Below are 13,572 nucleotides of genomic sequence, written 5' to 3' on the forward strand. Positions count from 1 at the left end.
CCAACTGACTGACTGACTGACTGATAAAAAAAAAAAGAGTCAACGATTGACGCTCTTGTGGGTTACATAGGCTAAGCAGGTTAAGCCTCTGTGGCGCCCAAGCAATTGGCAACATGTGGTGCGGCACATGCTGCATTAAAGCCAAGCAGCTAGTCAATGAATCTAATGCTGCGCTTAATTACCCTGACAATGTAATATGCGGCTTAAGTAGCACGCAGTGTGTTGCTAAGGTTTGAGTCCTAAGGCTTAAGGTAGGCGGATCTGATTGCCTTATGAGCATTTACCGAGAGTTTTGTTTTGGGTGAATTTAAATACACTTAAATGTTATATGCATATTTAGCTTAAGTATTATGTAGCTTGTTGCTTTATTTAAAATATCATTACATTATATATAATTATATTATATAGTGCAAATCAAACATAAACCAAGCTCAGCAGCCGCATAAAGAGCCAGATGCTTCTTCATGCAGCATAAACAGCATTTTATTGGCTTATTTTATTTAATTTTCATATACATTTAATGTTCATATTGGCTAGATAATATTCATATAATCAATTTAAATCAATCAGCTCTTGAGATTGTCAAATTATCAGTTAAAGTTTCAAAATAGAGCAATTAAACTATGAACTTACAATAAGCAAAATATAAACTCAAGCCTAACTCAATTCAACGAGCGTAACATGTTTCTTTATCTAAAAGAACTTTTTCCTAAATTACATATTGATTTTTATATATTTAAAAATGGTGGCACAATTCAATCTTAAAGCCAACTCAAAATCAGCTTTGAGCTTATTTCAGATAATATAGATTCCTTATCAGACATGTATCAGGTTTACATTTTAAATGAATGGTAGCAACTTAATATTCTAAATAGGATAAATAAACTTTTACATATTAATTATCTCTAAGTGCTACGCTTAATACAATTTAGTTTTAAAGATATCAAACTAAAATCTCGGCAGATATATGTGGCATTGCTAAGTAGAAGCAAATTGTATTCTTAAGAGTAAAGTTTTTAAATTATTTTAGCCTTCATTCTGCTTATCTACTTATGCCCGCTCATATACCACTTAGCTGTTAATTAACATGTGCTTATCCACATCTTGGCAAAACTATCAATGTCAGCGCACAAGGAAGAACTCGACGTAGCTGCCACATTAACTCAAACCGCTCTCGCAGTTGCTTAAATTTGTTTAGTTCAGCTCATTAATAAACTCATTTGCTAAGTTGTTTAGCTTGTATGGATAGCGAACGACACGAACACGCAACAGCTCGTTCTGCATCGATTTTCCTTCGTATGCGTAGCCGCACCTCGTAGCTCACCCAATTGAGTTTATAAATATGTGAGTCACCCAAAAAATAGAATATATTTTGAGCTTAAGCTTCTGTAGACTCTCACTCGCTGCTATTTATTGCAATTCTAGCCGTATGGCCTCAAATCATGCAAACTGTTTACGCTGCGGTTTGTCTGCGGCAAAATTTGCAGCAGCGTTTATAGGCCAGCTCCTTTCATTTAACCCATTTTGGTTCCTGTGCAGTGTTGTTTGAATCCTTGCTTGGGCATTTTATGTGCCGTCTGGCATTTGAGGCGTTTTTATTAGCCTGCTAGCCTGTTCGGCCTGCCTGTCTGTCTTACATAAATTCAACATTAAATTAAGTGCCATTTACCTAGACTTAAGGGTAGCAAAGCTCTCTCTACGTACTGACCCCAAAAAATATGCTGTCCGGCAAGTTCATTGCACTTTAATGAACTGCCATATACTAAAGCGAAATACAATATGCAATAAGTTGGCAATTTATTGCCTGATATATGAGCATAGTTAACAAGCTTGCCCGACTAATGAGATTTTGTTTACATATATATAAAGCAATCGCAGGAGGTGTGAATGGGGTGGAGTGATGGAACTTAAGCTGTTGGCAATGAGCTTAAGCAAGCGTAAAGAAACTATTTGGAAACAGTTTTGGTACATTGATCGGCAAATCAATTGACCAGAGATTGAAGTCATTACGTTACTTGCCAATTATAAATAATATATTGGTACAAATAAAAGATTTTCTTACTTACATCAGTTGAATTTCATAGCAGCATAGAAACAATTAAAAGAAATAAAATGTTTTAAAATATCTTAAATTAAAAGTAGAAAGAAATGATTTTCAAGTTGATCAATTGAATTTTTTAGCAGCCTAACTGCATTATAAAAATATTAAAAACTATCATGCCCAACCGACTATTTGAGACTCTTTGCTACGCTACCTCTTGTTGCTTAATTTCCCAGCTACTTTACTATTTTAAGAATTAAGCTATTTGCTATATTGCACGCTTTGAACTTTGTTCGTTAGCCTTTCATGTTTTGGCAATTTGTAACTTGTTTAATTAAATGCGCGAAGACGTAAGCTCAAGTCGTTTGGCTAGCGCCTGCCTCTAAAGTTTTGTTTAGCATATTAGCAAAGTTTGGTGTTTAATTTAATTTGCATTTGTTTAGCGCTTAACGCGCCACTCTCAAGGCAAAAGTGTCTGGCAACACGTTGTCTGGGAATTTTTACTTTGTCAAAAACTTGACATTGCATGCCCCACCGAGTTGCAAGTTGCTGCTACGAGGATTTAACAGCAGTTGTATAGCAGTCAAGTGGCTTTAAGCCAAAGTGACTTGGAATGAACTTGAGAGTGGCGGAAGCTGCTCAAAGCTTTAATGTGCGCATTTCATGGCTTGTCTGCTTTATGAGCACTTTGTGCCGAAATAAAAATATAGAGTGAAACAGAAGAAAAAGTTGCAGCTTTCATTGTTTTGCCCAAACCATAATTTATTGCGCTCTCAGGCTCAAAGTGAAGCGTGCTGCGCAGGAAGTCGTAAAAGGCAAACAATTGCGACAGGGAAGCCGAGACTGTCAGTTGTATAATTGATGTGCGCCTACAAGTAGGCAATGTTTTTCGTCTTTTTTGCGCTCTCTCTTTGTCCGTGGGGCGAACTGAAATTACGAGGCTGCCACATCCTTGACACAGTCAGCAGGCAAATATGCTTTAGCTAAAAGGCTACAAGCGTCAAGCTTGTTGAGTGCTCTGCATGCTTTTAGGCCTTGGAGCAAGGCCGCAGCCGAACTTGCCGCTGCTGCTCCCGCCGCTGCTGCTGCTGTGAAGGTTGCGCATAGTGTTGCGTGTTTTCATTGTTATCTACATAACATGTTCGACACTTTTATTAATGCGCTTATAACGCCTGCAAATGCTGTCGGAATTCCATTCATAGCTATCAAGCAGGCCAAAGTCAAAGCCTGTGTGTCGACTTCCTGCGCTACTTTTGTCTTCTAGCTGATAACTGACAAAGCGAGAGAGCCTACTTTATCGTCTGTTGACAGTTTTAACAAATGAAAAGCTCTACACGCAATAGTTGAATACACATGTATGTGTGGGTGCGTGTGTGTGTGAGGCTTAGTCAAAGCACTGCCTATGGCATGTGGACCTTGCAAGTAGGACTCGAGCTTCAAATAGACTAACAAACGAAACTCTTTAAATTTGTTGCTTACCTTAAATCACGCTTACTAATGAATTAAGCTATTTTTGAAAAATAAAAGTATAATTATATAATGCTAAGTTAAATGTTAATTGATTACAAATAATTGAAAAATAGATCGCAATTCTTTGTGATTGAAAATAATTCAAAGATTTATGAATTACTTCAAATATTTTCACGCTCAAATAAAAACTTTTAACAATCTTCTAAACAATTATTTTTATTAATAATGAATGATTCGGCATTAATTTTTGGTAAACAAAGCAAAATTGAAATTTCACATTGACAACAAAAATTAACTAATTAGTAATAATATCAATTACTAAACATTAAATGCAGCGTCCTTTTGCTCTCATTGCTCATTAAGTGCACTCTCGCTTGCACTTCTACTATAAATTAGGGTCAGTAATTTTGTATGGAGGACTATGAGCCTAATTGTCTAGCTAAAAGCTCAGCCCAGAGCTTGCGCTCGCCCCTCGCCCGAACTGAAAATTTGCAGCTGTCAATTAAAAGGGAGGCAGCAATTATATGTATGTTGCCACCTTTCGACTAAATTAACTATACACAGTGCACGTCACATGCTACCATGATACATGCTACTGCCACATGGTACAATGGGCAGCATGCAGCGGCTCCTATTGCATTAAAATTAGCGCCATCGGCGTCGACTTAAATTTTAAAAGATTACACAAGCCTGCATTATTAAAATTGAGCTCGTCACTGTATAAACTAAGAACAGCAAGCGGCGAGCTTCCGCTTTAAGTCTTCTCCTGTAGGGTCAGATTCGGTGCCGTTTGTTCATGATTTGCATGACAATTTACCATTTTATGCAGAAATTAGTTTCAGTTGGCTTGCTTGCTAATTTCAGCTGCCGGACCGGACAAATAAAATGGCCAAACGACGAAAAGATGCAGAATGCATGGAATTTGGTTTGCACTAAATGATTCTTGCAATTGCGTCCAGGGAGGCGACAAGAGTATAATGCAAAAGCCAAATGGCAAAGGTATAGCACGTAAATGTACGGGGGGCGTTACTATGCATGGAATTTGTGAAAGATAGTGGCAGCGTTAAGGGGGGGCTTTAAGCCATTGCTGCGTAGTACATAGATTAATCTCAGTGCCGTTGCTTAGGCGCGTTTATTTGTTGGCGCTATAAAGACGCGCCACAGACATTAGAAAATTAAATAAAGTGGGCGTTAAATTATGGCTAAGCTGCGTGAGGAGACAACAGTTTCTATCAAGTTGATGGAGAGCTCTTTGATTATATAGAAATACAATACAATATTGAGAGCGAATTTATAAAAGTAAGAAAATTCCAAGTCATGTTCTAGCTACACTTAAAATAATTGATGATGCGACTTTGATTATATGAAAATACAATAGAATTCACAGAATTTACAAAAGTAAACCAGGCTACATATAATAATAAGGCTTGGCATATTATTATGTATTATTTATAATATTCTAGCTACACTTAAATTAATTGATAAAGGCTCAATCAAAGAAAGGTAAATCAGGCTAAATTTAAATATAAGACTTGTCATATTCTTAAGTTGAGTATTTTTAACGCTAGCTACACTTAAAATAATTGACAAAGGGGCAAATGCAAATACAATTTAATTTAATGAATATTCAATTCAATTCAAAGAAAACTAAACTTAAATACAAGTCTTAGCCTATTCTTAAGTTAAGCTTCGCATCGCTTCGCAGCACAAATGAGCCCAAGTATACGCCTCTTTACATAGCTGCTTTGTTTATATACATTTGCATATTATGTTACTTGTTTCTATTTTTTTAAGCTGCTTGAATAGCTCTTCAATTGCAGCTTTCGCTTGCAGAGCGCCTTTTGTTCAGAAATTTTTATAGCCCAACCCCGCAGTGTTTTATTGCTACGCTACTGCTCATGACGTCTGCTAAGGGATTTCGTTGCTTTTTTTTTTTGATTCGGCATTTTGTACAAATTTATGCGCAATATTTTAGCCAGGGCGGGTCATGCTAAATTTTAAATGCAGCTCGCTGCTTTAATATATAACTAATTTCTACTTAGTGCTGCAATCGATTTGCTCAACTGACGTGGCAATCAATATTGATTTTTGTTTGACTTGTGTGCTGGGCAAAGTTTATTCTCCCCACTCTATGCATATTAAGTGTGCGACAATTTATGAGTTTTATGTGTCACTTCTGACGCTCACTTTCACTTTGCCACACACACACACATAAAGACAGACAGTCACGCATACCACAAAAGCCTTAACGGCCCCTCATCGAGTGGACGTCTCAGTTACAGTTAGTTTTATATTTTCTTTTGCGCTGTTAGCCCGTCCCGTATCTAAACGGTAATTGCTTGCTAGGGTGTAGTTGTATTTTTATAGCCCAGACAGCTGTTTCTACTCAGAGCCAACCCTTCGCACTGTTTGCAGCTCTTAAATCATAGCACACATTTTTCTACTCTTAAAGGCGCGTGCACAGTCACTTAGTTAGGTTTATTTACACTTTCGGAGTAAATATTTTAAACTCAAGCAATTTAATATGTAGCATATTTTTTAAATATGAAATTTAAGCTTACTTCGAGTTCTTAGTAAGAATTTATTTTCAACCCTTTGCTCAATACCATAAACAATATTTCAATTTCTTTGTGGCACAACTCCAACACTTGCAACGCATTAGAGCAACAATAGACAACGCCCATTTGTTGCTTGATTTGTTATTTATGCGTTTTCATAATTCATTTAGCTCAGTCCTTAAGGAGCAAGCATATGCATAACTTTATTTATTACAGCACGCGATACGCCCAATTGACGCTTTGGTATATAGCTGAAGCTTTTAACGCTTAAGCAGCTTAGCGAGCGAGACTCAAAAGTCTTTTTGATGCAATCCTTTCATTGTTCACGTTGACTTGCGTCTTTTGTCATTTTTAATTGAAAAGCGCTGTGTGCATTCAGGTCGGCGTATTTGCCATTTGTACTCAGAGTGGCATCTGCCGCCCAGTCGAGTCAAGTCGACTCCAGCTACAGCTCCACTCGAGTGTCTATCAGTTCTGGGGGTATTGTCTGCAGAGCTGTCAAATGTTTGTCGACTTGCGCTGGCTTTTACACAATTGCAAGTTGTTTGCACGCTGATTTGCAATTGTTTGGCCAGTCAGCTAAAGTCTAAGGCTTGACGCTTCAGTGCACACAGCGCTTAATGCTAAAAGTTATTCAACATTGCCGCTGTCACTTAAGCGAGTTGCATTAAATATAATATATATATCGAGGGCATACGCTGCGTATACGCAATCTCTCTTGCTGTGCATAATGTACGCTAATTAGCTGACCCAGCTGACCCTTCGACAAAAGGGCCAACAAACAATGCATCATCATCATCATTTTCATTCTCATTGTTGTGGTCTTATTTTTCATCAGGGCCATAACTTTTCGCTGGCCATAAACAATTTGTCTTGAAAGTTGTTGAACTTTTTTACAGCGCAAAAAGAAAATGCGCACGATTTATTTAAATTAAACGCGTGAATTAAGTGCAAATTGCCAAAACGTCTGCAAAAGTTAAAAGATGCTGCGAAAATAAATGAATATGAAAATTAGCAATGCAACAAGCAAGTCAAATGGCATTTACTTTTTTAAATGATTTACTCAACTAGTTTTATGATTAAGTATTACATTTAATTTGCCATTGAACTTAAGTTTTCAATGCATAAAGTTCTTTGCATATTAAAATATTATTGAATTGTTCTACATTATTATCAAACTATTAAAAGAATAAACAATTAAGTGATTTTTTAAAAAATATAATGCTTTAAAATAGAAATATGAGCGCATGTAGCTTGAATGCCAAGCTAAGCATGAAAGCAATTTACCTCTCATGCTTAGTTTCTACCTGCAGTCAATGCAAAGCCCACCCACTCTCGCTGGACATTGAGCGCTCTCTCAGCAACAAAACAGCGACGCTCTTGTTTAGTCGCAGCAGCTCAGAGCGATCGAACGAAAGTCGCGAGCAGCGCTGCTCTCGTGTGGGCTGATTAAGCAATTGCTGTCGCTCACGCTCTCTGAGCAGATTGCGCTCTCACCTGCAATAATTGCACTGTGATCTGAGTGTGTGAGGCTGGCAGGTAGAGCAGCAAACGTGGCCCCATTGCAGGTCAGTCGTGTATGAACTGTTGGCAAGTGAACAAGCGCTGAAGGAGCTGTCAGCATAAAAATAATGACTTATTACGATATATATAATCCATTTGTTGAGCTTAATTTAACCAAGTTAGTGTATAACAATTATATAGAATTCATATATTATATTCTTAATTTAATTTATAATTATCATACAGCAAGCATTAAGATTGTTTGGTCTTGCAAGACCAAATAAATTGAAATCATCAGCTACAAACAGCTGATCTATATTAAGCTCGCAATTTAGTTTTACACTCTCCTCTTTGCGCTTGCACTAACGCGCTCTCTGCTATGTGCGTGCATTTGGTACTGCACTAAAAAATGTTTGCGCTCTCTTGGTGCGTGCTCACTAACTTTTTACCTAGCACTTGCCTTCTGCACAGCTGCACTCTCACTTTTTCGTTTGATCTTTGTCTCATCACTTTCTTTATACTTGGCCTTAGCCTGTTGCTAAGGGTATTTTTTAGTTTAGTTATATCAAGTTCGTCGCATCCGTTGTAGAACTCTGTCTAATTCGAGACATAGTTATTATTTGTCGCTTTCGAAAGCCGGTAACGCCGTCGCTTTAATTCGCATAACTAACCTATAGTGCTATATCGTTCGCTTACTATTCGAATAGTAAGATAGTTAAACATATGGATGTAAATAATAATAATAGTTGCCACGAAGGCAAAGAATAAATTTGTAATTTACTATAAATGAAAATAAAACTTGCTTTGAAGTTCTCAACAGCAAAAAGCCCTAGCTAACTAACTAGTAATTTTGGTAAAATATTAAACATTAGTTTGATTAAATTCAACATTTATTTGGAGCATTTATTATAAAACTTCTTTAACGATTAAATAAGTTTGAAAAGCTTACTGATAAACCCACTCAATTATATATTTTTATTTAATATTTTTTTTATTTATTTAAAAAATATGTAATACTTATTCTTCTATTAATCTCTTGCAGCATTCGCAGCAGTCGCGGCTCTCTCGATAGCATTGGCACCGCTGCCAACGGCAGTTCGGCGGCCAGCCAGGCCAGCTCCAGCGGCGGCTCTAGCGGCACCAACAGCAACAGCAACAACAACAATAATAACAACAACAACAACAAAATGGATGGCAGCCCACATCATAGACCAGGCTCACGGAATGGACGCGATAATTGGAGCAAAATGCCGGAGCCACTCAATGGCCACAAGGCGGATAAGTCAGTGGACAAATGCTCACCGTCGCGACGCAGCATGGGCGGTGGGAGTGGCAGCAGCTCCAAGCAGGGCTCGCCATCGGCCTCGACACGCACCAAGGGCGTGCCGCCGAGCTTTGGCTATGTGAAGCGTGCAAATGGCAGCATCACGGCCACGGCAGAGCAACAGAACATAGCGATGCTCATGGCGGCGAGCAATGCCTAATGCGGCGGCGGCGGCGGCGGCTCAAGCCTCAGGCATGGTCAATGGCTTGGCCTGTGGACGCACGGCGCATGTTTCGGCTGTGCCACGCACGGCAAGTGGCAGAAAAGTGGCGGGCGGAACGCAAACGTTGCCCAACGATATGAACAGTAAGTTGGACACTCGTCTCATTCTTCATGACAAATTTCAAATAAATATATTTTGAACTTTAGCAGAGCAGCCAGCGAACACACAACATCGCAGCTTCTCCTTGACGGGCTCCACCGCCAATCAGCTGAGCCAATCGATACGCGAACGCTTGGCCACAGGTTCGCATAGTTTGCCCAAGCCCAGCAGCGATTTGCAGCTGTTTCAACACAGGTAAAGCACTCAGCTTTATAATTTGCTGCACAAATATTTAACTAAGTTTACTTGCCACACACAGAATCAGCACACGCGCTGGCGCTACGCGGCACGACGGCTCGTTGTCGGATACGCAAACTTATGCTGAGGTTAAACCTGAATATAGCTCATACGCCATGTGGCTAAAGCATAGCAATACCGCTGGCAGTCGTTTATCTGATGGCGATGCCATTGAACAGTTGCAAATTGGTTCGCCGGCAATGACGCGGCATGGCCACAAAATGTTGCACAATCGGCCAAGTGGCGCCAGCTCCCGAACCAAATGCAAGGCAATGAGTCGCCCTATGTGCAAAGTCCGCGCATGAATCGCAGCAATAGCATCAGGTAAGCTACACTAGACTAGAAATTAGATTGTCTGACTGTTTTGCTATCAATTTTGCTCTTGTTTATTATTTCACTTTTGGCAAAGCTACTTGAGAGAAAGGACATATCCAAGGTGACTTTGAATCGCAGCTAACTAACTGTTGCTTAACTTTCACGCCTCTGTCTGTGCCACGCCCATACTCGAGTGCAATCAGTTTTAGTTGCCATTTTGTGCTTGTCTCGCTTCTCGCACTAAAAGCGCTTGCCGCTTGCAATTTGCATTTACATTTACATGTTGCGTACTTTGTCGCTTCACATACTTCATTCCACTTCCATGTGTGTGTGTGTGTGTGTGTCTCAGACTAGACACTCAGCTCATTATATACTTAGCCATAAGCATTTTCTGTTGCCTTCGCTTTAGATTCGACGCTTAAATATTTATTCATGCAAACCACATTTCAAATAAGCAAGCAAACAATTTACAATACTAACCATGTTTCCATACAGTCTCTGCCATATGTTTGTGCACGTCATGCATATTTTAAAGCTTACCTTCAATGCTCGTAGCTGCTGCTGCTGCCTCGGCACGCCCAAATAGTTAAAGGCAAACTTTGCGCAGACAATGTGAAAGTTGTGGAAAACAGCAAAGTGTGCAGAAAAAAAAGCTCCAAAAAATAAAAACGTATACGTAACGTAACGTAATGGAAAACAAAAAATACATACATATATTGCAAAGGGCGTGCAGTTGAGTCGAGACTCAGCGTATAAGTGTAAATAACAGCGTTCTGCTTGTTATGGGGAGACACTGACTGAGAGAATTCTCTGGGGCTTGTCTGGGGTTTGGGGGTGACCAGATTATTATTTGACATGTCAATAGGTTTGTGAACCGTTGACTTGGCTCCGTTGAAATGAAGTTTGAGCTGCCACTGTGCGGCCATTTTCTTTGTTATTTTTTGTTTTTGCAATGTCAGCAGTCGCTTGAGTGCTTCATTAAAAAATTTTTTGCATATACTCTAGTTACAAAAATATAACAAGAAGTTAGAGTTACAGTTGGGCAACTCAACTCAAAGCTTTTAGAGTCAAATTTTAATTTCACATATTTGTTTAAAAAGCAACTAAAAGCATGTGTTGGGAAAGTTTGTTTTTGCTAAGGCGTATTTAGCGTTTAGTTTTCTATTATATATCTTAGCATAATGCTTAAATAAAAACTGCAGCTTAAGAGTTTAAGACAAAGCGTATTCCGAAATCGCCTACGCTCATTTTTTACACTACAGCCTGTTGACTACTTAGAACCGATGCTGGCAGCTAAAGTTAATGGAAATTATAGTTTAGGGAAATCATTCGAGCTCAAATTTGAATAAAAATTGCACTCAAGGGATATCGAGACAGACATTTAGCTTTAACTCTTGACTAAATAAATTTACCGGATGCTTTTGTAATTATATAACCATCAGTTTAGACCATTAGAAAGCCAACCAAGCCATCCACTTAGTCTAACTACAAGTTGAGCAAAATTAAATATCCACCTTTGGCAAACAATCCAAGCATGGAGAGCTCCAGCAGCAATATGTCCATGTCCATGTCCACTGTGCCTCCGTTTTGTTGCTGCTCACTCTTGCTTTCCAAGCATCAATTATGCAAAAGGGAATGGACAACGAAAACACTGAGTACGGGTACGAGTGTGGGTAACCAGCTGCTGTGGCTTGTTATCAAATTTTACACCAAGCAGAGCAGTGTTAAGCATACATTTGTGTTTGTGTGTATGTGTGTGTGTGTGTTGGCAAGCAAACGCCCCAGAGCGTACAATAAATGCCATGAAGCGTATATGAAGTCCGTATCACACACACACAGCAGCAGCCGAAAATGGCAAACATGGCACAAACTTGAAAAGCAGCCGTACACACACACACCATGACGTATACGTAATATTAGATTTGCATACAAAATGCCATTACTGTCAGTTATCGTGCAACTGCTTCAGAGCACACAAAAGGCGTCGCACAGATTTGTCCATCGGGCTTTTAGTTACCCTTTTATGTTGCCAACACACACACACCCACATAAACCATAACCCTTAGTCATGTGTGGTCATTTTCTAAGCTCAATGCACGCAACGTATTTTATGACAATTTGTCCAGGGACTGACCACTTCACTTGCTGCCTATCTGTGCAGCTACAGTGTCTGCTATAATGTAATTCACTCACATGTCAAATTGGCGACGTCATGGTTGGCAAAATTAAACGGAAATTTCTGTGCCAAGCATGCAGATTGGCCTAATAAACTGGCAAAACAACCGCAAAACGGAAATTTGCAGGCGTCTGGCAAAAAATAAAAACAGTTTATGCCACATACGTAAAACGTTTTACGTTTGTATGCGTGCTAAAAGTTGAAAAAATATTTTAAATATAATTAAACACTTTAAAAGCGTAGCTATAATTTATCATCTGCAGTTTAATTACAATTAATGAATGCCTCATCAATTTCTGTTTACAGTGACAGCCATAAATAAATGCATAAATGCAAAGCTTATAAATTGCAGTTATCATTTGATTTGTGTTGAAAAAAAGCTAAATTTAAAAAAAGAAGGGAGCGTAATCTATTTGCTTTTAATTATACCAAAGCTGCTGAGATATTCAGAAATATTTAGAGAACTTGTTTGCAATGCTGTTCAATCATGATTAGTCATCATTTATCATTGATAAATTATATTATTTTTATTAATTATTACGATCTTAAAAAGTTCTGTATGCAGTGCATATTATTTGAACTCATAGTTAATTTTAAATAATATATTTTTCACTTGGAGAGCACATACATTATAACCAGAGTCGTAAAAGACTAAAATCATTTTTGAATTTAATTCATGCTGAATTTACAGATTTTTTAATGCCTTTGTTTTTATTTTCAATGCTTATTCTTATCGACTTATTTTGATGTTGAGTAAACTCTATTTGTAAAATTCAATGGAAATGAATTTAGCTTATCGTAATAATTTTTGGCGATTGTTTAATTTAATTGATTATCCTCATTGCATTTTAATAGCTTTATATGCCTGTTGCTCTATGTTAATAACTAATATGCTGTCATTATAACTGCGACACTCGTAGCTGAAGCTTTAGCAATTGCACATTAACAGCAAATTGCTTTCACTTCACGCACACTCAACCATGCCCAAAATGCCATTTACATTGCTATAGCCCACACAGCAGCAGCCTAAGTAGCCCACTGTCAACTCTCATAATTGCATTTTGCTATGGCACAAAGTGTTGTGCGAATCGCTATTAGCAGACAGAGCTCGTTAACAACAACAAGAACTGACTAATGAGAACGCCCACATTGCATTACTCACAGATCAACCAAATCGGAGAAAATGTATCCCTCGATGCTGAGCCGTGGTGGCGATGTGGAAATCGAGCCCTACTATTGCCTGCCCGTGGGCACCAACGGAGTGCTCAGTGCTCAAATGGCCGCCGCTGTAGCTCAGGCCCAAGCGCAGGCTGCCGCCCAGGCTGGGAGTGCTGGCAATGCGGCGAGTGGCTCTGTGGCCTGGAGTCAGCCTACCTCGCCGACTCCCATCAATCGCGGTCCCTTTGCGTCCGCAGCTGCAGCAGCAGCCGCCGCCGCAGCAGTGCTGTCACCCACACACGGCTCTGCCGCAGCGGCCTTGGCTGCGGTGGCGGCGGCTGCGGCTGGCCATGGACATGCGAGTGCCAGCAGCACACATCGACTGACATATCCGAAGAAGAATGATGAAGGTAAGCAAAGCGGCGAATGTCTGTGCGCGCAGCAGCTCTAACTAACTTGTTTATCTTG

The 13,572-nt window shown here is 39.2% G+C and overlaps 1 protein-coding gene across 1 annotated transcript in view; it reads left to right on the forward strand.

Moving 5' to 3' along the window:
* LOC108607674 (protein sickie) overlaps nt 1–13,572 on the forward strand; it is a 119,232-nt gene that overhangs the window by 75,445 nt on the left and 30,215 nt on the right. The window contains 7 exon segments of the mRNA XM_033294079.1: nt 8,615–9,045; nt 9,083–9,202; nt 9,269–9,413; nt 9,478–9,698; nt 9,701–9,779; nt 9,865–9,891; nt 13,111–13,514. Of these exon segments, the coding sequence (XP_033149970.1) occupies nt 8,615–9,045; nt 9,083–9,202; nt 9,269–9,413; nt 9,478–9,698; nt 9,701–9,779; nt 9,865–9,891; nt 13,111–13,514 (1,427 nt within the window).

Source organism: Drosophila busckii, chromosome 2L (assembly GCF_011750605.1).
Source record: "Drosophila busckii strain San Diego stock center, stock number 13000-0081.31 chromosome 2L, ASM1175060v1, whole genome shotgun sequence".
NCBI lineage: Eukaryota > Metazoa > Arthropoda > Insecta > Diptera > Drosophilidae > Drosophila > Drosophila busckii.